The 24,763-nt window shown below is 45.0% G+C and overlaps 1 protein-coding gene across 1 annotated transcript in view; it reads right to left on the minus strand.

Moving 5' to 3' along the window:
• Positions 1 to 632: 632 nt before the first annotated feature.
• The window catches only part of GALNT12 (polypeptide N-acetylgalactosaminyltransferase 12), a 30,738-nt gene continuing 6,607 nt past the window's right edge, over positions 633 to 24,763 (minus strand). Inside the window, exons 2-10 of the mRNA XM_016146297.2 lie at positions 20,782 to 20,951; positions 18,875 to 19,064; positions 16,737 to 16,922; positions 13,916 to 14,033; positions 12,380 to 12,556; positions 10,176 to 10,307; positions 7,901 to 8,014; positions 5,874 to 6,020; positions 633 to 3,552 (exon numbers count right to left, since the gene is read on the minus strand). Of these exons, the coding sequence (XP_016001783.1) occupies positions 3,412 to 3,552; positions 5,874 to 6,020; positions 7,901 to 8,014; positions 10,176 to 10,307; positions 12,380 to 12,556; positions 13,916 to 14,033; positions 16,737 to 16,922; positions 18,875 to 19,064; positions 20,782 to 20,951 (1,375 nt within the window). The 3' untranslated portion in view covers positions 633 to 3,411. The remainder of the gene's footprint in view (positions 3,553 to 5,873; positions 6,021 to 7,900; positions 8,015 to 10,175; positions 10,308 to 12,379; positions 12,557 to 13,915; positions 14,034 to 16,736; positions 16,923 to 18,874; positions 19,065 to 20,781; positions 20,952 to 24,763) is intronic.

Here is a 24,763-nt window from a genome sequence, read left to right on the forward strand (position 1 = left end):
ATGTGTTCGCCCAGGATGTGAATCCACTGAGACTTCCTGACTCTCCAGGCAGGACAGACTCCTTAATTCTCATGCCCTAACTGGCAGCGTGGTGAAACTGGACTGAGGGAAGGGCTATGGTCAGGGTGTATGAGCCGTGTGACTTAAGTGAGTCGCTCTCTCCCCCGTGGGAGGCAGAAGGACAGAGTGCTTGCCACTGAGCTCTGGAGTAAGACTTCCTGGGTTCAAATCCCAGCACTGCCACTGATTAGCTTAGACAAGCTCCCTATCCCTTCTGAGCCCCGGTGTCCTCATCTTTAAATTGGGAGTGGGGTGGGGATACAGGAGAGGAGAACACTTTACATCACTGGCTTTGATAACTAAATTAGCTTGTTTATATGAAGTGCTTAGGGCAGTGCCCAGCTCATGGGATGATTATAATTATCAGCAGCTGCAAACAGAAGACAGTTGATCTTATAGGATCAAACCAAATAATATCCTTGAAAATGAAACTCTAAAGTTGTATCTAAGTGTGAGAAATTTGGTGTGCCGTGCATTCAACTTCACAAACATTAGGAGACTGTAAGAGGCTGGTTTTTCTAACCCCAACTTATTAAATAAATATTGCGCCAATGATACCACGTGGCAAAGTCTTCAGAAATTTTTATCAAGATAGGTAACAAATTTTATTTTACAACTTAATATAATATAGCAAGGTCGATTTTTGAAGATATAATTTTTTAAAAAAGAGTACCAATTTAACATTTCAAGAAAAATATTACCCAGGCCAAATTTAGAACACGTATTACTACATGGAATTACAGGCATTCACAAAGCAGATGCCACCCCTAGCTTGCTGTGGGATCCTGGGCAAACCCCCTCCTCCACTCGCCTCCAGCCCCTCCATCAGCTGCCCTGGGCACAGGATAATCTCTGCGGGCCTCCCAGGTCTGCATCCTGCGGACCTATGGAATGGAGGACTTTTTAGACCAATAGACTTAGCCTCAACTATGGCACTGTCATGTTTCCTGAGCTGACACCACCATCTGGTGTGCATGTGGGAGTAAGACACCAGTGACCAGCCTACCAGGAGCTTTCTCCTCTCCTTTTTACGAGAAATGCGGACTCTCAGGCCCCATTCCACACCTACAGAAACCGTAATCTGCCTTTTAACAAGATGCCAGGTGAATCGTACACATTAAAGTGTGACGAGCACTGCTTCGATAGGAGAAAAAAGAAGCTAGTATGGGAAATTTAAGTTTAGCATATACTCAACACTTAAAGAAATCCGGAATTGAGCCATATAAATAAAATGAATCCTTCCCAACTGACATGTAAGGAGTTTAAATCAGTTTTCAAAAAGGAACCTTCTCAAATGTAAGTAGGTATCCCTGATGACAGGGATGAGCATCCCTGAACTTGAGTTTCAAATGCACCTGCATTGTCTACATAGTTATTGACATAATGATCATACTGATGACCAGAACAGGAGGCCAATTCACACCTACCAGCAGGGCAGATGGGGACCCACCCGGGCTCAGACTCCTCACCCATCAGTGAAGGAAAAGCTTCCTCAAAATATTGTATATTGCCTTCTAGCTTCTGCAAATATTTCCCTTGATACCCTGCAAAACATTTTTATTTATATTGGTTTTTCTACCCTAAAAAATTACCAGATACACTGATGGCATGAGTAAGACAGATGACTTCTCAAGCAAAGACAACTTACTGCCTTTCCCAGAGAACTCCCACAAAAATGCGAGTGTAGCCTCCCTGCACTCATCATGGATTTTGCTCATTAATTTTCTGTCTGCCTGAACCATTTTCCCACACCCTGGGAGGGGCTGACACTCCCACGGAGCTCAGACCAACAATGCAGAAAAAGCAGGGAGGAGGAGGCAAGGGGGACTCGTATCTCCCTCACTACAGGTTACCAGGTGTGGAAGGGATGGCTTGGCCTCACAGCACCTTACATTTAGGAAAGAACTCAGCCATGCTGGAAGGTGCTCATACCCAGGAGCTATTTAAACTCATAAAGATAAAATAACTAAATTATTTAATCTTTATTTTTGAATAAACACCTATTGAAGTTTATTATGTTTCATATTTTATAAAGTACATTTATGAAAGTACAAATTTAATGAATCCATACTGTACGCTAGGGACCAAGTTAAGCCCTCATCCGCTCTATTTGATTTAATCCTAACACCTACTCTGCAAGCTTGGTTTCATTATTCCCATTTTACAGATAAAGAAAATGAAGTTCTTGCAAGCCATGTCAACTGGAGTTCTTTCTGTGTAGTTGTAAAACTGGATCCCTCAGACGGGGGAAATGTATGTAAAAAAGCCTGAGACATAAGTTGATGTTTTTAAATCAATTGCACATGTTTCTTTATCTCTCACATGATTGGTTGCAAAAAGAAAGATCTGCAATGCTCTTGTATAGTTTCTTAATCATTCACATTGACTTCGTCACGTTGATAAGATCTCAGAAGTGGACCAGGGATCTTTCACAAACCAGAAATGCTGAGACAGACCTTCACAGCAGCTGCAGCAGCACGGAACAATTTCAATGATCACATACTCTTAACGAATGAACTTGTATACCAAATTTCATATAGAACATTAAATTTCTCCCTAACACTCATGCATGATTAAAAGTTAAAAACGGTATAAACACGTTTCAAGGTTGCAGTGGTAATTACTAAAAGCAGCCAGCCACACCACAGCCAGGCATTGCTGAAGTCCAGCTCGTGCGGCAAAAGTTTAAATTAGCCCAGTACATCAAGTTGCTCCTTTGAGATTTCAGCTTTGGTTAGTCTTCTTTGGCTAACAAACTTTAACTGGAGGTTTGACTATGGTAGTGACACATAATCAAATAGCACTCTTGATTAAATAAAGCTAGGTTATCTCAACGACCTGAGGAATCAGTACGATGTTCCCACTGTCCATCAGTCCACAGTGAGAAAAATCTAACCCAACATCTGAAGTATTATTAGTTCAGGCAAAGTCCATTACACGAGCCTAATGTCCACATGTGCAAATGTCTTCATACCTGGAAATCTTTGTGAACACCAAAATAAAATATTTACTTTTTGCTAGGGGGAATAAAAAGTCATAACAGTAGAAATATACATCTTGATAGAAAAATAAAGGTTTTTAATTCTCTGAATACCAAGAGTTAACATTTTATGATTACCCTTTGAAAACCGGGTGTGGGGGAACAATTTTAAAGTTTTCAAAATCAGTAGAAAGCTCATTCACATTCATACTAAATCCAACACCACTTTTACAAATTGCACAATAATTTCCTTACAGGAGTAGAGCAGCCAAGGTTCGGTGGGTCTGTCACTGTACTTAGCTAAGTCTCTGTTGGTACAGAGTCCAGGGGTCCCCCGTCTCCTCTGACAGGCTCCTTAGTTCAGTGACACTTTATAGCATACGTTCCCTGAAAAACCATTTCTGATGTTCTGAGCTGGTGCAGTCCCGTAAGAGTGGCACGAAACTGTCGCTGAACGCCATCCTCTCAGCCTGAACACATTTATTCGACTGGATGTGAAATATAGAACCATCCTACAAAAGAGAAGAGACGTTGGATGTTCAAGAGAAATCTAAGCAAGTCCTCAGAGAGTATCTTCTTCCTTAAAATGTGTTCTTATGTGCTCATGGTGACTTCTATCATTTCGGAAACATTTACTGAGCATTAAGCGTCTGCATGTATAAAGGCAACCCAGGACTGTCCACTGTCCAAGCAGAGAGAGGGCCAGGCACACACAGACAGGCGTCACGTCAGCCTTTTACGGGAGCGCTTCACAGCCCCGACTCCACTGTCAGGGCTGATGGTGCCACCTGCTGGCTTCTCTGGGGATCTGTCAGACCCTACCTCCCATCCTCACAGCTCTTCCTCGCCTTCAGGGAAACCAGGACCAAAGATCTTTTATTAATCTCTTCCTCTTAGGTAGACTAAATCCATCCTTGGCGACCTCTTTCGTTTATGTATTTAAGCGGGGAGTCAGGAAACTTGGCTTTAGTCCCAGCTCAGCTACAGACCCGCTGAGGGAGAGGGGCAAGTTACCAGAGAGGAAGTGGGTTCTACGGACCGTGCCAATTCCCAAATCCGAAGGACCATGAAACTCTTTAACACCTCCCCCTTCTCTTCTTTTCCTCGATTGTTGCTGAGTTAACTAAGTAGATCTCTCCCTGCAGTCCTGGAGTTTCTCTTTTCCCTCCAATTCTCTCTTCTGTAAGCTGTACACCCCCAAGGAACTTAATCACAGTGGAACAACAAACGGACAGAAGGAGTGCCACACCTACCTGTCCCAGGGCAAGAGAGGCTTTAGAAACACACTCAGATGCAAAAGCATCTCAAAAATATTAACCCCCAAAGAACCCTTCAAAGTGCTCGTAAGCTGCCTTTCGGGTAGCATGAAAGTAAATACAGGCCTACCTCATTTTATTGCATTCGTTTGATTGTACCTCACAGATACTGCACTTTTTACAAACTGAAGGTTAAGACTACCCACCAGCAAAAAGATTATGACTTGCTAAAGGCTCAGATGATGGTGGGCATCTTTTAGCAATAAAGTTATTTTTTTTTTTTAATGAAGGTACGTACATTTCTTTTAGACATAACACTGTGGTACACTTCATAGACTACGGTATAGTACAAACATAACTTTTATATGTCCTGGGAAACCAAAAAATTCGTGACTCACTTTATTGCAATATTTGCTTTATTGCAGTGGTCTGGAACCAAACCTGAGATATCTCTGAGGTATGCCTGTAAGTGCCCCTTCCCCCGCCCTTCTAAAGGCTTACTTTTCCTTAAATGGTCATTGAAATTGAGGATAAAATTTTAACGACATTTCAAAGCAATTTTATGGTCTCTATCTTGCATTACTATTCCTTGAGGGCTTACCGTGGCTTCCAGTTGAAAGGAAGATGAGAAGGAGGAGGGCATTACAGAGGATTGCAGACTTTCGGTGTTTGCTAAACTATTTTCCGTCTTATTTTTTCTATCACATAGAAAGCACTATGGTGCTGGGCTTTTCAGGGCAGCCTGCAAATTTCATAACTTTTCTACAGAAAAACATATTCCAACTTCTAATCATACTTAGAATTAACTCATTTATAAGCAGTCTAGACGAATCATACCAACACTGAAGTCAGGCTGGGAATGAAAGCTTCCCACAGAGATAAAAGAGAACTAATTCTTTCCTTTGAATTACTTTCTTTGGCTTTATTCCCTCAAGTGCTTTTTAGTGAGTCAAAGGATATGACTGATTTATGAACCCCATCCCAGGCTTACTGCAAATATGGTGGGGCTAGTGCCTTTCAGGCCTGAAATAACAACCCAATTCTAATTCAACAACTCCATTAGAGAGATCTTTTCTTGGTTATTATACTGCAAGTAACAACTAATCTCTGTAGAGCTTCCCAATTTTCAAAGAATATTCCTGGCCGTATATCCAGTTGTTGCTAAAGTTAAGACAAGGCAGGGAAAAAGGAAGCTTAGAGAAGTGGAGTGGCTTATACCTGCAACTCACCTCCCATTCTTACGCTTTAGTGATTTGTTTCACTTGTTTAAACCCCACTCCATCTTCAAATGCATCTGCGACAGCTCCTTTTCCCATTTCAGCTCAAGGTGTAGGAGGATGGAAAGAATGAAAGGGAGTCGACAGTGAGGAAAGAAGGAAAGCACGCTGACGCTGGACACTGTGGGACCCCACTAGTGTGGCCACGGGCCAGGGGCCACTGTGAAGTTCCCGGTCTTCTGTTTGTGGCTGCGTCCCTGAGACCCCCTGGGATGACGCCAGGCAGCAAGCTTTACTTCCACGCTCCTCTCTGCAGCCCAGGAGCCCCGCAGCAAGGAAGGAATGAGACAGCTCACTTACCTCCTGAAAGATGAACTTCTGGTTCTCTGGGGCCGTTTCCTCACAGAGATGCATGATGAGAATATCCGATCCTGCCTCCACAGCTATGCAGGCCTCTGGCTGGTGGGTGTTATAGCGAATTTCACTCTGGGATGTGTACTCAAAAAACTAAAAATGGAGCAGCCGACAGGCGTCAGTTACCCTCCGATGTGGAGAGAGGGGACTCACTGGATGAGAACCTGGGGTTACAAGAGCACGGAAGCTGGGGTCTCTCACTTTCCCCTCACCCACCAACAATGGACTGACCAGTTGGCCTCCTGCATGTCCACACAGCACTCTGCACACCCAGGTGTGGCGCTTAGCGAGTGCAAACAGAGGGACCCTTTCTTGTGCCCACCTCGGTTGCTGGATAGTGAGAGCAGGGCTGGTGCCTGGGTCACCCCATGCCCACTGTGCCTAGCCCTGTGCTGGTGCAGAAGCGCAGGAAAGAAATGCGCCCATCCCAGGGCCAGCACTTGGGAGCTCTCTGTGACTGCGACCAGCCAACTTCCTCCCCTTTTCTTCAGTCCTTTCCTTCTCCTCTTTCACAAACACAGTGAGTGCCACCGTGCCTTAGAAAGAATAAAGCTCTCTGCACCAGCAAGCAATACGGCTGCTAGTGGGAGACCTTGGTTCTTCCAGAACAATGGATTTCCTCCTCTAGTGTGCCTTGGAAAAATACCAACTCCAGTCCCATCCCAGAGAGGGAAAGAGGATTCCTTCAGTCTGAGAAGGGGCCCAGGAAACTGCAGTTTTACACTGTTAACAAGACGTTCAGCCACCTACCCACCCCGCCCCACTCCCTCCCTTCCAGGAGATTCTGACACCGGTGGCTGTTCTTAAGGCAGGTGGAGCAGTTGCCCCTCAAACAAATTTCCCAGAAAGCTGGTTAAGAGACTGGGGTTCAGGAGAGACAGGACGGGTCTAAGCATTTGCACTTCGAAGGCCTCAGGTGATGCTGATGGTACCAGTTGGGGGACTGCCTTTGAGGAGGAGTGTTCTCAAAAGTGTGGAAGAACCTGAATAACTCAAGGTTGTAGGGGTCTGGAGTATGAAAGTTTGCTGTTGAACATAAGAGGGCTTAATATTCAAATGGAACTGGGGAGGCTCCAGGTTGGAAGAAAACTTGAATCCCCACCCCTTCGTCTCTAGTGTCTGACACCCCTTAGGACAGTAAGGTTTTAAAGGTCCAGAACCAATGCTTCGCTCATCTCCTGAGTCCTCCACGGGTCCCCTTTGGTGGGGCTATCTGCTTTCCTGGGTCGGGGTCCTGTTCTGGCCCTCACACCCTCCAGAACTTGCCCCTCTGCTCAGCCTAAAGTATAGCAATTAACTTGGACAGATCCCCTAGGTCCCCAGCTGGGATAACTGCCCTAAACACTAATTTGCAGTGTGGCACTTTGCAGCAAAACCCGTAATTCCATTTAAGAACTAATTCCAAGAAAGTCATCCAAAATACAGAACTGTTGTTTTTTTTTCCCTTTTATTTTTTTCTGACCAAAGATGTTAGTGGCAGGGTTATTTATAACTGCAAAAACAGGGAGGCTAGAGATTAGTAACTAAACAGTATATACACAAAGGTATATTAAGAGGCCATTAGGAACGATATTCTCAAAGGTGTCCAATAATACAAGTATAATGAGGTAAATGTAAATACGAATACAAAACATATAGACATATGATAACAACTATTTAAAACACATAATCCAAAGGCCATGAATAAAAAAAAGATGGGAAGTAAATACATCTTAATTATAATGGTGGTTGCTCTGGGTCCTGTCCTTCATTATTTGCTTCTACTTTTTCATATTTCCTAAATGTTCTTTAATGAGCACATATTGCTTTTAGAATGAAAGAAACTGCAAATATTCCATTTTTAAAAAACACACAGCCTTCCCCTCATTTCCCTCGTTAGAGGCCCACGCTGACAACCCCTTGAGCACAGAGCCTCCAGCTGTCTTCCCCCTGCCTGAGAAGGTCAAGGTATAGAGAAGAGAAACAGCACGTACCTGGTTCTGACCCATCCCATGACAGAGATACAGGAGGACCTGGTGTCCCGTGATATCGTGCTCATTGGGAGGGTTATAGTCAAAGCAGTACTCTTTCAATCCTTTGTTCTGGAGCTAAATAAAACATAAAGGTGGAGTTTTGGTCCGGATTTATACACAACAGATTCTACCCAAGGTCCTGAGGGAAGGTGAACAGTGAGAGAAGTGCCTGCCTCAAGAACTGGCGTCAATGGTAGGAGCCCGTGACAGTTCTAGGTTTAAATGTGCTTCCCCATTCTATACCGTAGGCAGGAATCATAACACCCACTTTAAGATGATACACCTGAGGATCAGAGAGACTAACTTTTATGGCCTGAAAGTTCATACCTGTTCGTTTGTCAGGAGTGCAGCCTTACTGCTGCACTAGCCCAAACATTGCTGAGTCGTCACCTGCACATACACCAAGGAGCTCCTGCTATTATGCATCTGCAAAGGACCCGCATGCCCCCCTCCCCGCCCCGCAATTAAGAGACTCAGCATTCCTCAGATCAGAAGTCCACCAGTCTAGACTATAGGAACAGCATAACACAAAGAGCCAATGACTTGCCCCAGGTCTCACAACGAGTAAGGGGAGATACCTGAGCCTTCAATCCAAGACCTCTGACTCCATCACTCAACATTGTCTTATCTAACATCACCACTAAGGTACCTTCTGGCTCTAAAATCCTTTAACCACCCCAAGAACAAAATGCCGTGGGAGATTCCATGCATCTTCCTCCCTTCCAGCAGCCTCCCAGGGAAAAACTCACGTACTTTCCAAATCTCTTCCTGGTGAGTTCAAAGAACCCTCAATGGGGAGTCCGAAACCCCACTCCTAGCCTGGTCCTTGTTCACCCTTAACTAGCCTACTGCAGATGACCAGACTCAGCCATATAGAAAGGATTCCACAGTCTGCTGGCTGGTAAGGAAAGCACAGCCCTCCACATTCTTGAGAGCTCTGTGTTGTAAAGGAACCTGGGAACGAGAGACATCCAGGTGACTCTCCATGAACCCACTGATCAATCTTATCACGAAAGGCAGGATGACCAGACATCACATGCTCCCACTATGACACAATATGAACACACAGCACACACCCGTGAAGTGTTCTTGCTAAAAAGGTTGAACCGACTCCATCAAACCTTAAGACCGCACTTCATTCTAAGGAAATATGGGCGAGAGAGGGTACAATTTAAGTGTCATCGCAAAGAAACAAAATTAATTAGGTAATTCTAAGAGTAAGGCACACTCCAGGGCAATTAATGCTATAGCAGAAGGGGAAAAAAGAAGGGAATTGCTTTAGACGAGATCGAAGAGAAAAGATGCAGTGATCTCATGAAATATCTAGACCTTGTTAGGATCCCAGCGGGACCTCGCCAACCACACCAAGAGAAATTTGAAAATTTGGGGCAATCTGATTAAGGGCTGGATATCGAATGACACCAAGAAGTTATCGTTCATTTGATTAGGGGTGATAACGCTCTGTGGTTTTGTAGGAGACTGTCCAGATCTTATTGAGATGCACTCTGAAGTATACAGGAGTAAAATGACACAGTACCTTGGGCTTGCTTAAAAAAAAAAAAGAAAAATGTGAAAGGGTGAACAAAGGAGCGGAGGAGAGGGAAAACAAGAGAGGCAAAATCTTGGTAATTCCAGAATTTCAGGGACAGGGATCATTATACCATTCTCTCTGCATTTCTGTTTTGAACACTTTCATAACGAAAACTGAATTTAATGCATTAATATCCTGCTTTGTGTTTACTGAAGACTTCTGGGATGGAAAACCAGCACGTCCCTCACTAGCCTGATGCAATTCCTAGCAGAAGCCAAAGGCGCTGAACATTTCAGCTGACCTCATCCCAGAAACACTTCTTTTAGGTGTTTTGAAATAACAGAAGTGATTCTCCTTTCCCTGCTACTGCCTCTGTGGATCCCTGAGTTGGGAATTATTAATTGATTTAGTCACTGAGACTTGAAGTAATGTGATAAGGTGTTAGTAAAAACTAGGACGTGGAAACATCAAGTGAGCCTTGTTTTCCTCATTTATAAAATGGGAGGCTTACACTTGCGAATTTCAAGATGGCTCCCGGGGTTGACATTCTGGACCTGAGCCCCAGACGCTCAGTGGATGAAAGGGGGTGGGTACAGGGATGGGAGGAGCCAGCAGTCCCCACAAAGGGGCCTTTCTTGCCCTGGGTTTGTTGATCAGACCTGGGATCTAGGAGCTCCCTGCCCACCATGGGCCCGCCTTGCTCACCATCCCGAAGAAGCCAGGCCTGTCTTCAGGCACATGCAGTTCTGGATACACAGTCTCCAAGAACCACTTGAAGTCCTTACACTGGAGCTTGGCACGGAGCTGCCTCCTCTCTGTCACGTCCCCAAAAGGCTCCTGAGAAAACAACAAAATGATGAGGCCCTGCAGGTCACAGTGCTTCCTATTAAAGCCCCTCTCTCCACTGATGCTCACGCATGCAGTGAGATTTTATTGAGCACTTACTGTGTGCTGGGCCCTGTGCAGGGCACAGAGGATAAAAAAACAGCCTCAGACATAGTGGCAGCATGCTAGTAAAAGAGACTGTCACACGATTACACTCCCAGGTGCTCTCACTATAGGGAGGTGTGGCCAGGTGCACAAGGGAAGGCCACAAAGCACTTGCTGATGGGATCAGGGAGCCAAATCCCAAAGCCGCACTGGATCCCTGGACCTGCACATCATCAATGAGCGTGTGATCACAGACCAGTGAAAAGCCTGTAGTGCACATATGCCATCACATTGTGATTTGCTGCTGATATCTGAACATTCCCTTTCAAACACAGGTAAGTATTCTAGATGTAATCATGAATGAAAGCCTTCTGTGCTTAATAAGTTGAAGTCTAAATATATACTTACAATGGTAAGAGCAAAAGGCTACAACAAATACTTGTGGAAGTCAGTTTTCTGGATAAAACCAACGTTTAAGAACTTTTGAAAAATAAAGCAAGCATCTATTTAGCATGGCAAAGGTGCAGCTACAAGAGCCATGCTGAGTCCCAAGATGTTACTGTCCCCGTGCTATGATATTAAACTATCAAAATTTGATAGGTTAAATAGTTAACAAAATAGTAATAATAAGGAAAAGCATCTGAATGGCATTTCAGATTTCTGCTTGTTTTACAGAAGTTCATTCTTTGATGAGAGTTACAGTGCCCTCATCTTCAACCGAAGGTCCATTTCAACACTCGGCTGTTGGGCATCCAGACGAGAGGCGAATGCTGTGTCCCTCTAACATATTATTCTTTGGGAAGTCTCAGGAAGAGGGGACTGGGGGCTCCAGACTGAGTGACAAGGAAGAGCAGATGTTTCTACCCTGCAGTCTTGGGCGAGACAGAAGCCATGACCATGGAGCTCAGAGGCAGAGAGAGGCCGGAGGAAGCCAGGGCGGGGTCCACGGGGCTCTGCAGAGCAGAGAGGTCCCCTGGAGCATGCACGCCCCAGGCCCAGTTCTGCCCCATCTGCTACAAGCTCTGGGACAAGTTCCTTAAATCACTCTCTGAGCTTCAGTTTTCTCACCTATAAAATGGAGATTCCGGAGCTGCTCTGAAGGGCTGCCATTAAGGAATCAGGACATTTTCATCAAGTGGCTGGGAAAGAGGTCTTGGGGCAGATCCTCTTGTTTTTGCCAGTGGCCCTCTTAGCGGGCACCCCGTCCTGCAGTGTGCAGAGCTGGCCTGTGCAGAAGCAGTAGACCTATCTGTTGTTTGTAACCCTAAAATCAATACTCGTGGCTTTGTTCATGCTTTCAGTCACTTGAGGACATGTGGCAGAGTGGCAAAAAATTTGGATCAGCCAATGTACGAGTTCCCAGCTGAAGTTGTGTTTCAGCTCTCACACTGCAAACAAGTGTCCTGTTCATGATCTGTTTAGGGCCATGCTTTTGTGCTTTGTGTTGGTGATTTCACTGTTTAAAATAGCCCCCGAGCATAGGACTGAAGTGGTGTTTAGTGTTTCTCAGTGCAAGAAGGCTGTGACGTGCCTGACAGAGAAAATATATGTTTGATAAGCTTAGTTCAGTTCAGGCATCAGTGAAAGTGCTGTTGGGTGTGAATTCGATGTAATGAATCATAATAATATATCAAGTGAGGTTATCTTTAAATAGAAACATACATGACCAAATTATGTATTAATCAATGGACAAAAACTGTCAACCTGTAAGAGGCTTGCAGGAACCTAACTGTGTATTCCCCCAGGAGCGGTGATGGGTCAGTATTCCCAAATTCAATGTCTGCGGTGTCTATACAGAACACAACCACTGCAAATAATGAGAATCAACTGTATATTATTAGTGAGGAAATGAAGTTTTCCCATGTATCATGAGCACCCAATTTATTCTCTTTTTCTGGAACCAGGTCTACCACAGTGTGGAAGCTGCTTTTGTTCAGTGAGGCCAGACGGAGTATGGGTGGGTAGTCCCGGGAACTCACCAAGCGGGCATGGGGGTTTCGATGGTAGTAGAGCTCTTTAAATTCATCCATCCACACTTCAGCTGCACGGACACTGTTGGCCAGAGCCTTTTTGCGAGAGTAGGGCGCTTGCTTGGGGAAAACGTGGCCAACGTGAGAACACGGGTGTGTCTCCAGGGTCCCACCGCACTGCCAGATCTGCACACAAAGCAAAGACGCGGCGGTGGGCGAGTAGGGAATGAGGTGCTGGTCCACAATGCCCGCAGCAAGGAGGCCGGGCGCAGAAGCCACAACAAACACTGCCGAGCCCTCACCCTGCATGGGGCAGGAGGCCACTTCCCCAGAGTCAGACCACAGAATGTAGTCAGAGTAAGGAAAGCAGCCTCAAACACAAACGAGCCTCCAAACCAAGACCCCAAAGTCCATGCACGAAAGCCCATGCACTTGACTCAGAGGAGCACCCATAGCTGACCTCGCTGGGAACCCATTTACGCATTATGTAAAACACAGGCTGATTACCTGATCTCCTAGCCCCAGAAGATAGGAAAGCAGCAAGTAAGAAGAGAGGTTTGGAAGGGGGAAAGGAAGAGCTTCTAGAAGCAGGCAGAGCAGCCTGACACCTAGGGAAAAGGCAGAAAGACCATTAAAAGCACACTGTAAAACTCTCAATGGGCTGAGTCCTCTGGGGCCATTTCATGCTGGGGCAAATGGCCATGGACTCCACTGTCCACAGGAGGTATGATCAAGAATAGTAACTGGTTCTTAGGATGGGGGTGTGAGTCCTTGGTGAAAGGCCAAATTCTTGATTTTTGAGTAACTTTTTAAGCAGGAAACTATATGAAATATTAAAAATTTCTACTGAAAAGCATTAACATTGACATGAGGTTTTGATACTTTAAATGCAAGGTTTGATTAACTAGAAAATCCACTGAAATGCTTGAGGTTTCTCAAAGGACCATCATTTGTGGTCATGTACAGAAAAATTGGTAGGTGAGCATGTTACAAAAGGCAGATTCCCAGTCCCTGCCATAAATCCACTGAAACTGACTGTCTGGAGACTGTGTCCATAAATCTGATTTTTTAACAAGTTTCCCCAACAATTCTATATGTGTCAAAGTTTTAAAGACACTCTGCTAAATAAAGAGTCCGCTTCATAAAATAGTTAAGCAAATTGAGTCTCCGAAAGATGGGATTAGAAGGCAGGGACAAGAGTTTTAGTCTAGTCTCTGCCACCCACTCCTTGAACAAGTCGCTTCCCCTCTCTGGGCCTCAGTTCCTCCCTGCTGTAGTGAGAAAAAAGAACGAGGTGACTTGCAAGGCCCATTTCCTGCCCCAAATGTATTAAAAGTATATATTTTTAGAAGTTCAAAAAGAAGACAAGTATGTTTATAGGATGCATGTGCCATCATCATCTTTCAGGATTGCTGGATAAATTGCCAATATGGAGGTAAAGTCTACCAGGATCTCATAAAATCTCACAATTCCCAAAGAGAGAGAAGAAAGAAAGAGAGAGAGAATAGGTTAAGAATGAGTCCAAAGAGAAGAACGGATACTTACCCTAAAGGAGAATTCGAGGTTTTCTCCGCCCCAAACTTCCATTCCTGTATCGTAAGACCCCAGATATTCAAAATATTTCTTACTCACAGCAAACAGCCCACCAGCCATTGTTGGAGACCTGGGAGAGTGTGAGATCCATGTTGCACAGCCGGCAGCAAGAAACCTCCCTTCCCACCATAAGCCCTTCAGTCTCATCCTCTATCTCTAAGAGTACCCTGAGCTCACGCTCTGCCCGGTGCTAGGCTGGGTCTGGAAAAAGATATATCCCACCATCCCTGTCCTGGGGAAGTGCACAGACATCTCAATAGACAAGTACAGAGCTCTGTGTATGAGAACTGTGTTAACTAAGGTACCCTGAGCCACGTGGGAACATGGGGCATGGGGGTGGGATGAGCTCAGTTTCCTGGAGGGTAGGGTCTGCAGAACAAAGGGGAGTTAGCCAAGAAAAGGAATGGAACAGTTCTCCAAGAAGATGTCAGCATGAGCGAAGGCCTAAGGGTAAGAGAAACCCTGTGCTTTCAGAAGCGTACACGAATAAGAGAAACGAGGAGACAGACCATGTTCCCCGAGAGAATGGCAGAGGCCAAGTCACTGTCTGGTGGCACAGGTCACTCAGGCATGGTGTAGGCACTCACAGATGCCCTCAAGAGGCTGGTGAATAGATTAGAATGGTATCTTAAAGCTCCTGAGGGCTGTTCCTCTTCAGATTGAGCATTCCTTCCTCTAGCACACAGACACTAGCTTTGGCCTGCTTCTTCAGCCAACCCTGTTTTTCTCCTATCAGGTTCCTCTAGAAGCCCACACTGCTTTTGGAAATGGCCTAAGGCTTCTATTCTACCACAGCAGAAAGCTATAAGCTCAACACACCACAGAGAACCAGATGAAAGAATAAATTCGCAAGCGGGGAAATATATATTAAGAACCCAAGTTTAAAATGTTTAGATATTCCAGCAGTGCATCTGGGCCTTGACAAAGTACTGGCTTTCCTTGAACACTCCAAACTCCAGGCAAACTGAGAAAAGGACAGCCAGATTCTTTGTAGAAGGGAAGGTTCTAGACTACGAAGCACTTACACGTGTGTTCATTCTAAAAGTCTAGGAAACAGGCGGGGTGAAAATACTCATACCTGTTTCACAGGCGAGGAAACTGAGGCTCAGGGATATTACGTGATGTGGAGGATAGCTAGCCACAATGTCCCTAAGCATGTGTATGGGGGTGGGGTGGGCAATGGGAATTCATGTCAGCGTCACAGGCTGGATCTTACCCTGGGTAAGATCCTTCTTACTCTGTGCCTCAGTTTCCAAACCTGTTTAGTGAGGGGTTGGGCAGGATGCTCCCTGAGAACTCCTACGAAAGCCTGGGAGCCATCCTCGATTCCTCCCTTCCCCATTCCCATTCTCCCAATTCTTCCACGGCACTGGATTCTATCCTGTCCCTCCATCTTCTGCACCATCTTCTCCTGCACTGGAAGACTGAGATGCCTCCGAATGACATCCCCGCCTGCAGCCCTACCCCCTCCAGGGCCCAATCACATGACATCCAGCGCAATCTTTAAAGAATTCAACAGGCAAAGGTCACCTGCAGCTAAAATGCCTTCAGTGGCTACGACCCTCTCAGAGTAAAGTTCAATCCCTTTCTTTCCTTGGCCATCAGGGCTGGATGTGACTTGGCCCCATTTATCTCGCCAGCCTCATCTCTCAATACTATCTCCAGACTTGTTCCACTGCAGCCAGCAGTGGGTCATCTCAAGGTCAGGCCTCTGGTGGAAGGGTTCAGAAGACCCAATCTCTAACATGGGTGTAGATCTAAGACACCATTTCTGGCTCAATACAACAGCAATAAAACTGGTGTCTAATCTCCATCTACCTGACTCCTACATCTATCTCCCAACTGGTCTTGAACTTGGAAAGGGAGGAACAAGTCAGACTATGTTTTCAATACCTCAGGAATGAGAGCAACTGAGTCCCCTTTGAGCCTACAATACTAAGCTCACCCGCTGGCCAAAGCTGGCTCTTCCACTCCCAGATCTGCTCACTGCTCACCTCCCAGTTCAAAAGGTGCCTGACACTGTGTCCTCAAAATGTTAAATGTGGACTTACCATATCACCCAGCAATTCCATTCTTATGTATGTACCACAAAGAACTGAAAACGGGGACTCACACAGACAACAGGACACCAATGCTCACAGCAGCATTATTTACAATAACCAAATGGTGGAAACAACCCAAGTGTCCATCAACTGATGAGCAGATTAACAAAATGTGGCTATATACACAATACTACTCGGTTATAAAAAGGAATGAAATTCTAGAGGAAAGTTACAAACACAACAGGTGAAAGAAGCCAGACACGAAAGGACGAATATTATGTGATTCCACTTATGTGAGGTTTCTAGAATAAGGACATTGCTAGAGACAGAAAATAGAAAAGAAGTTACCAGGGTTTGGAAGTGCGGAGGAAGGGGAGTCATTGCTTAATGGGTACAGAGTTTCTGCATAGGATGATGAAAAAGTTCTGGAAATACATAGAAATAATGGTTGCTCAAAACTATGAATGGGGTTGATATCACTGAATTGAACACTTAAAAATGGTTAAAATGGTAAATTTTAGGTTATGCATTTTACCAGAATTTTAAAAATAAACATACATACCAATATAAAGTCCATTTATATACCAATAGCAAAGATTTTTAATAAAAATCAACAAAAGCTCTGAAAGAAGGTCAAGTCGGGGGCAACAGCTAATCATCCCCTCCCAAGGGCCTTCACTGATACATTAGCCAGATGCAAGGAGGTTCACTGGAAGAAGTCGATCTCTGACCTGATGACATCGATGGGAGACCGCATCCGCATCCTCTCCCTCGTGGGAACCACGTGCCACGTGAACACCAGTCTCCAGTCAAAACCACCGATCTGAGGCTCCCCAGAGTTCCCCAGGTACTCAAAGGTGTTCCAGTCGATCACATCAATCACGGGGCACACCACTGCTGACTCTTCTTCGTGGATCCTGCAAACACCCAGGACCCCCTGTCTCTCCAAGTGGACAGGTGCAGGAGGACAATTCGGAAATTCAGGGATGAACTCCCCTCATCCTTCCACTAGGAAGGAGGAACACCTGTGTTCCTGCTTCTGTTATTCTAGGTGTCTGCAGCCATGTCAGGCAGGTGACCATCTTGGGAGATGCTTGGGAGAAGAGGGGGAGCAAGGATTCTGGCCTTCGTATGAAACGCCACACAGCTTTAATATTCGGATTCTATCTATGGTTATTCTAACTAAACATATAAAAATCAAAGGCCACTTTTAAAACAGAAGGCAGATTTTCAGTTTCTCAAGATTGCCAAATGTTCCTTCATTTAATCACAATGAATCACAGTCAAGAAATAATTATCTCCCTGTCCAGAGATGCATCCGGACCAAAGGGTCAAAGGGTCAGCTTTGGAGTTAGAATATAAATTTCTAATTCTGCTCCTTATTCCGTGTGACATGAGTTACATGAGCCAAGTCATCTAACATCTCGGGGCCAGCTCTCTCGTGGTAACGATGAACGGTATCTGCTTACAGGGTTCATGTGAGGACTCCCCGAATGTCTGCGAGATGGCTGGCAGAGAACCTGACACCATGGCCATTTGCTTCTTTTCATCTTTATTATTGTGAAATGTTACACATAGTGAGAAGCGCTATGATCTTCCGTTGTAGGTATCAGCCTGTGACTATGCTTCAGCTGTTCCCTCCACAATCGTTATTACAAGTCCGCCCATCTTTCGGCATGCTTCCCAATTTTTCTTTTTCTTTTCTTTTTTTTTTTTTTTTTTTTTGGCATTGAACAGCACACCAGATAAACTGAGACTAGACCATGTGTGAACACTAGATTTCTTTGGATTACATTTTGGGGGCTTTTATCTGGAATTTGACACCTAAAGTTTCTGAGAGTCACACAAAACAATGGTATGAAGAAACAGAGATCGGTCAAATTTGAGCTATAAGTATGTTTAGAATAACACCAGAAAATCAGAGGGGGCGTTATGAATACCACACTGAGGTAAGAACTACAATTTTAGAGAAATTGCACTATTCAGGATAGATTGTGTGAGACAGAGAATCAAGCCTGAGTTCATTAAATTGAGTAAGTTGCAGAGTTAGTAGCTACAGGCAAAATTATTTAAATATAGTGAACTGAGGGCATTATAAAAAGGGTTGAGAAGGACAATGGCCGTCTTGCTGGGCAGGTTCGAATATGCTGCACGGCTTCTGGCAAAGACCCCAAGAACTTGTGACTTGATAATCAAGCTGGCTGGAACCACGGATGATCTAATTTTTACAAGAAAGGGAAAACTGGGGGGAGCCAGCCCTGGAGTAGAAGACACGGAATCATGGTTACAGAATGTGCAGGCCAAGTGGCAGTGTGCCCCCACTGTGGCACTACCCGCCTCTGGGGCAGAGTCTTTCACTGCTGTGCAGGATGCACACTGCAGGATACCTGGTGTCCCTGGTTCCTGGCTCACAAAATGCCAGAAGCGCTACCCAGTTGACATGACAACCAAGAACATCTATTTCCGAAAGCCCTTGGAGGGAAGGGAGATAATGACCCTGGTTGGGACCACCTGAGCAACAATACAGAGTCCAGTGTGTCTCAACTCTGGTGCCCACCTAAGACCCTGGGGAGCTTTTTTTCTTCATTGACCATTCTTCCTAAACCTTCTACAATAAATGTGTGATAATAAGTAGTAACAAAAGCAAAGGCTCAATACAGGGCCTCCTGTATGCTTAGCATCTTCTAAGAACTGTATGTTTATTAGATCATTTAATGGCCTCCACAGCCCAATGAGGTAGAGGCTGTTATCACATCCAGTGACAGAGGACCATCTGAGACAGGTGCCCCATGGCCTCTCACACCTCGGTCATCAGTTTGTTTGTTTCTGTGTAGTGTTGGGACCCTCCCCACATGGACAGCTCACGCACCTCTGTAGCAGCGGCTCCAGCCACCCCTCGTGGCACTCACAGTGGCAGTCCAGGAAGGTCAGCACGTCCCCCTTCGCCGCGGAAGCCCCCAGCAGCCGGGCTCGCACCAGGCCCTCCCTCTTGTGGGCGCGGATCAGGCGCACCTTGGGCAGCCCGGACAGCTCATTGGCCAGGCGTTCCTTCAGGTGCTCTGCGGAGGGAGGCGGGACATCGACGGTCACCACCACACATTCCAAGTGAGGTCCTTCCAGGGCCTCTCTGTCCCAAAAGAAGACTAAAAGACACAAGCCTTCTCTGTTTTGCCACCTGGGACACCCTCACCTCACCCAGAACCAAGGCCGGAATCGCCCTGAAGGCTGAAGGAAGCCGGGGTGAAGCAATTCCAGAGCCACCAAATGCTCCCCGTCTACACACACACGCACATTGAAATCGTAGCTTGAAATGGGTGGTGTAGTATGTGGCTCTATCTCAATAAAGCTATTATCCCCCCAAAATACATCGCACCTTGATTTGTGAACATTTTAAAATAAAAAGGACAAGCACCTCCTAACCGCAATTTTTCTGAAAAAATATGTTAACATAAATTTTGTTAATTTATATTCATTATGCAATATGCTATAAATTTTTTAACTTACATGGAATTATGTTAATATATCTTTTACTTATAATACAGTTATGCTCATGTAAATTTTCTCAGGAGCACCTTTAAGTTGAAACAGTAATAGTAGTAATAATAATGGGATTAGAAGGCCTACCATGCCATGGTTGTATAAGTGATTTACATAGAACTCGCATTTGTCTTATAACAATCCTATGAAGGAGATATTTCTATTACCCCCATTTTATAGATGAGAACACTGAGGTCAGAGAGGCTAAGTAACTTGTCAAGGTCACAGAGTCAGTGAGCTGAGGACCCATGATTTAAACCTAGGGATGCTTGCTTGAAATCCACAGGCTTAACACTGCCTCCCAGAGCTTTCTCGTATGATTTCTCAGACTTGTTAAACAAATCCAACTTGTCAGGAATGTGCTCACCCCATTTTGCAGAATAGGAAATAAGTCCTTAAAAGTGGGAAGGAACATGCCCACAGCTAGGGCTGGCCCCAGGACTCCCGACTCCACACACAGGTTCTAGAACCTTGGTGGGTCAGGTGGAAGCCAGTGTGCACCAATCAGGTAAAATTAAAATGAGAGAATCGGCCCTAGATCGACACGGGCTTTGTCTTAAAAGTCCTCAATCATCAGTGGAGGGGAACATTTTATAAAATGTTCCAGGTTGCTTCATGGTTCGTGAAAATGTTTCCCTAAATATTCTTGCCACAGAAACAAAACAAAGCAGAAAAACATTCCTCCGTATGCCATTCTCCACACTCCAGCCCAGAGGGGTCTCCCAAACTGCTCTCCTGCTTAAAACTCTGCCTTGGCTTTCCCTGCCCAAGCTCCTTGGCCTCATGTCCAACACCTGCACCCTTCTCCACCTCTCCCACCCACTACTCCCCCAAGCACTGGCTGGCCCTCCTGAACTGCTAGCAGATCCTACACAGTCCACACAGCACTGCACCTCTGAGCCTTTCCACATCTGTGCCCCTGACCTAAAACACCCTCCCTTCTCCTCTGCTGCCCGCAAACTACTCAACCTTCAAAACTAAGGTCAACCACGCCCCTCTGGACACCCATTCAGAGTAAGTCCCTCATCTGTTTCCAGCAGCACCCTATGGTGGAGCCCTCTGTCATCACATCTGCATCCCCCCAGGCTCTGAGCTCCCTAAGGGCAAGGGCCCGACACAGGGGAACACAGGAAGTTGGTCCTTACCAGGCCCATTCCACATGTCCCAGGTCACACTCTCACCTCCCAGGCACTGTCATGGAAAGCCAGCCTCCTCCAAGAGCCTATGCCAGGGGTTTACCTCTGTCGCTGTAGTCATCTACGAGGATAACTTCTTCTAGCAAGATGTCTGGGGATGTCTCAAGGACACTGTAAACTGTCCGAAGGAGAGTTGACCAGGCTTCATTATAAAATGCTATGACGACAGATGTTGTGGGCAAACGATCATAATCATATTTCTTCTCTTTGCACCTGCAAATAGAACACAATTTCACAACTTCGGGAGTCGAGAACCCACCTCTGACTGTGTGTGTACCCAGCCCAGGCTGGAGATGGAGTGATGAAGGGGACAAAGGTCACGGTCTCGAGACCTGCCCCTGGGGAAGGGGAAATGATCTGCTGGCATCTTCCAGAGTCCCCTATGTTCCACTAGGAGCCCCAGCAGATTCTAAGGAAAGTTCTAAAATGACACCCAACAAGTTCAAACTGGAGGGTACCATTTTTAAGCTTTAAAGCAATTTTCAGATTTGATTTGCGCAATGTACACACTGAGCAGAATCAGAAAGGAGGGAGTCTGTCACTTCTCCCTGTCCAGCAGCTCCCCATCTGTTCATTCCTTTCCAGTTCCACTTCTGGGCCTTCGCTCAGACGGTGCCCTCTACCTGGAATGCCCTTTCCTCCCTCCCCTACTGTGCAAACTCTCTGTTCTCCTTCAAGAACTCAATCATATACCTCTCTGGGAAGGCCCTGGGACCCCCACCTGGGCAGTGGCTCGCTGCTCCTGGATTCTCCTCCAGGACTCTGCCCATGCCTCCCCTTCGGCATGTGTCACTCACCGTGCTCTGGAGTCTCTCCCTACCCTCTCCCAGCATCTTCCCTACACTTCATCCTAGCAATGTCTATGGGAATGGGAAATAATCTTCTAGGATCTTCCAGCGCACCGCCCCCCGCCCCCGCCATGTCTCACTAGGAAACCTAGCAGATTCTAAGAAAGGTTCTAAAATTACACCCAACATGAGTGACCCCAGAAGGACAAGGGTTTGAATGCTGAGCTGGAAATTCAAGAAGGGGATAAATGCTGAAGACCAGCCAGGCTACAGGCAGAAAGAAAAGGCCTTACAGATAAGCCGAGTGGGAGACCAAAGAGATGGAGAACCGAGCAGGAAGAGGGGTGAAAATTAATATCTACTGACTATCTGCCACATGCCAGGCACCATATCAATGGGCCTGTATCAGTGAGTCACCAAATATTTCCTGATGGCCTACTATGTGCCAGATAGGCAAAACCCCTGCTCTCACGGAGCTTAACATTCAGAGGAACAATAATCAAGTAAACAGACATATCAAAAATTTCAGAAAGTAATACTAAGAACAAAGGGATCATGCTTTGATGAAACAGAGGAACTACAGAGGGGAGTGGGAAGGGAGATGGGGAGCAACCATAGAACAGCTAATGGGGCAGCTTCTCAAAGGAGGCGACATTTAGGATGAGATCTGAATAACAAGAGACTCAGTTCCACGAAAAGCTGAGGAAGAGCCCTTTGTGTATGTGGCTTATTCTCTTATGTTTTTTTCTCCTTTTATCATATTATTAAAAATTTCAAACATATAAAAAATACAGAGAATGCCATAAAAAAAACTCCTGTGTACCCTTTGCCTGACTTTGGCAGTTCTCAATGCCTGGTCCATCTTGACCCTCTCTCCCAACCCAGATTATTTATAAGCAAAATTCAGCATATGATAGCGCCCATAAATGTTTCAGTACATATCTCTAAGAGATTAGGATTTTTAAAATAATAATACGATGTCATTATAAAACCTTAAAAAATAAGCAATTCCTTAGTGCTATCATATCATCAGTCTACAATTTTTCATCAAAGCTAAAAGCCCAATGGTTGGAAGACATACCATTCTTTCATGAACCAAGAGGAGACAAATAACTGTAGGACATATTGATTTTAAGACACATCCTAACTTTAGAAATGGTTAAACATTTTTTCAAGAAGTGCCTTAGAACTGATGAAACAGAATATTTTATTTAACTCACAACCACTTCTTATGTTAGTATTTATTGTTTCCACTTTAAAGACAAGGCTCAGAGAGGTAGGATAAGTTGGGCAGTTCACAGAGTGATTCCAAGTGTGTACTTGGCTGAGATCCTTCTGTCAGGATCCTTGTCATATGATCCTTGTCATAGGTCTTACTCTCTTGCTCTTTCCACCCTCAAGGAGGCTTAGGTGGGCCATGGAAATCTAAATAAAGATTCCTACAATCACATCTCCCCTCCTCTCCCTCCCCCTCTCCTCTCTCTCAGAGTGTTTCGAAAAGCTCCAGGTCCCTCTTCCAAAATACCAGGACAGCTTGTACACCAGCCCAGGCTCAGGCTCTACTGTCCCTGGGATGGCTTTTCCACATGAACAGTTTTTTTCTGAGAGTCTCTGATAGGGGTTGGCTCTTCTCAGCTGCCTTTACATTCTCTCCCTGTTGCATCCAGAGGTCTAGCTCTGAGCACCTGAGGAAAGTCAGAGGAAGCTGGAAGCATGCCAGCAACAGGACATCTCCACCTGCCCTAGCCAGCGGGACCTGAATTCTTGGCTTCCAATTCATGGAAGTGGGGACTTAGCACTGTGCTCCACAGAGGGGAGGAGTCTGGTCCACACGCAAGGGGAAGAAGAGTAGGCTCTGTCTTTTGAAGGGAAGGATATCAAAGAATTTGTGTATAAATTTTAAAACCACTACATGTGAACAGAATGCAGGCAAAGTGGGTGACTTCTCAGGTCCTGAGACACTGAGGTTTCTTCCTTTTTTCCCTCCCGTGGACCATCCGTTCTAGGCAAAGCCAGCCATCATCCAGTGAAGACACTCAAGTAGCCTAAGCAGAGGTCCATGTGGCAGAGACAAAGGCCTCTGACCAACAGGCAGTGCAAACTTTCCATCATGGATGTGGGATGTGCCTTTCTGAAAGCAGATCCTCCAGTCCCAATCAAGCCTTGAGATGATGAAAGCCCCAGGCAGCATTTTGACTGAGATATGGTGACAGATCCCAGAGCTAGAACCACCAGCTAAGCCACACCCAAATTCCTGACTCACAGAAATTACGTGAGAAATAACAAATGTTTATTAAGTCACTAAGTTCTGTATGAAATAAGTCCAAGGAAACTCTCAGGCAGGCCCAAAGTAAGAGACATTTTATAAACAAACAGGCATGTACTCTTAAAAAACATCAATGTCCTAAGAGACAATGAAAGGCTGAGGGACCATTTCAGACTGAATGAGACTAAAGAGACATGACAACTAAATGTCGTACCTGAATCCTGATTAGATACCAGATCAGGAAGAAAAAAGTTGGGACAGTTGGAAAAATCCAATATTGTAGAGATTTCCTGGGTTTGATAACTACATAATGGCATCATAAGAGAATGTCCTTGATACTTCAAAAATGAAGTAACAAAGGATAAAGAATTATTCTCTGCAACTGATTCACAAATGTGCATAATATTACAGTATATACATAGAGAACAATTAAGTAAATGGGGTAAAATATGTAACGAGTGGATCTAGGTGAAGGATATATAGTTCACTTGCTATTTTTGCAAATTTCCTCTAGGTTTTAAATTTTCAAAATTAAAAGTTTAATATAAGAAGAAAAAAATGTTATGTTGCAAAAGACATACCCAAATACCAAGGCGATTCTGATTTATAGATACGTATCTGTTTCAGTGGCCCTGACAAAGGCCCTCTCCCATCTCATTCTTTTCCACTTCTACCAAAGCATTTTCCTTCTTCCAAATATGTTATAGCAAATGGAAAACATTAACAAGTGTGTCTGGATTTAATAAGCCCCTGAGTACTAGATGGGGTACATAGAAAAGTGATAGTAGCCCACTAGAAGCATCAGAAATAATTAATTGCTTATACTACATGAAAAGATGTTTTTATGAAACCCAAAAACAAAATTTTTTTATCTTTAAAAAAATGTAAAGCTAAAATTTAGTTTCGAATTACACAGAGATACAAAGAGAAACGACTGGAAATAAGGATGGTGAAGTAAGGTTTTCAAAAAG

The sequence above is a fragment of the Rousettus aegyptiacus genome, unplaced genomic scaffold (genome assembly GCF_014176215.1).
Source record: "Rousettus aegyptiacus isolate mRouAeg1 unplaced genomic scaffold, mRouAeg1.p scaffold_m13_p_3, whole genome shotgun sequence".
Taxonomy (NCBI): Eukaryota; Metazoa; Chordata; class Mammalia; order Chiroptera; family Pteropodidae; genus Rousettus; species Rousettus aegyptiacus.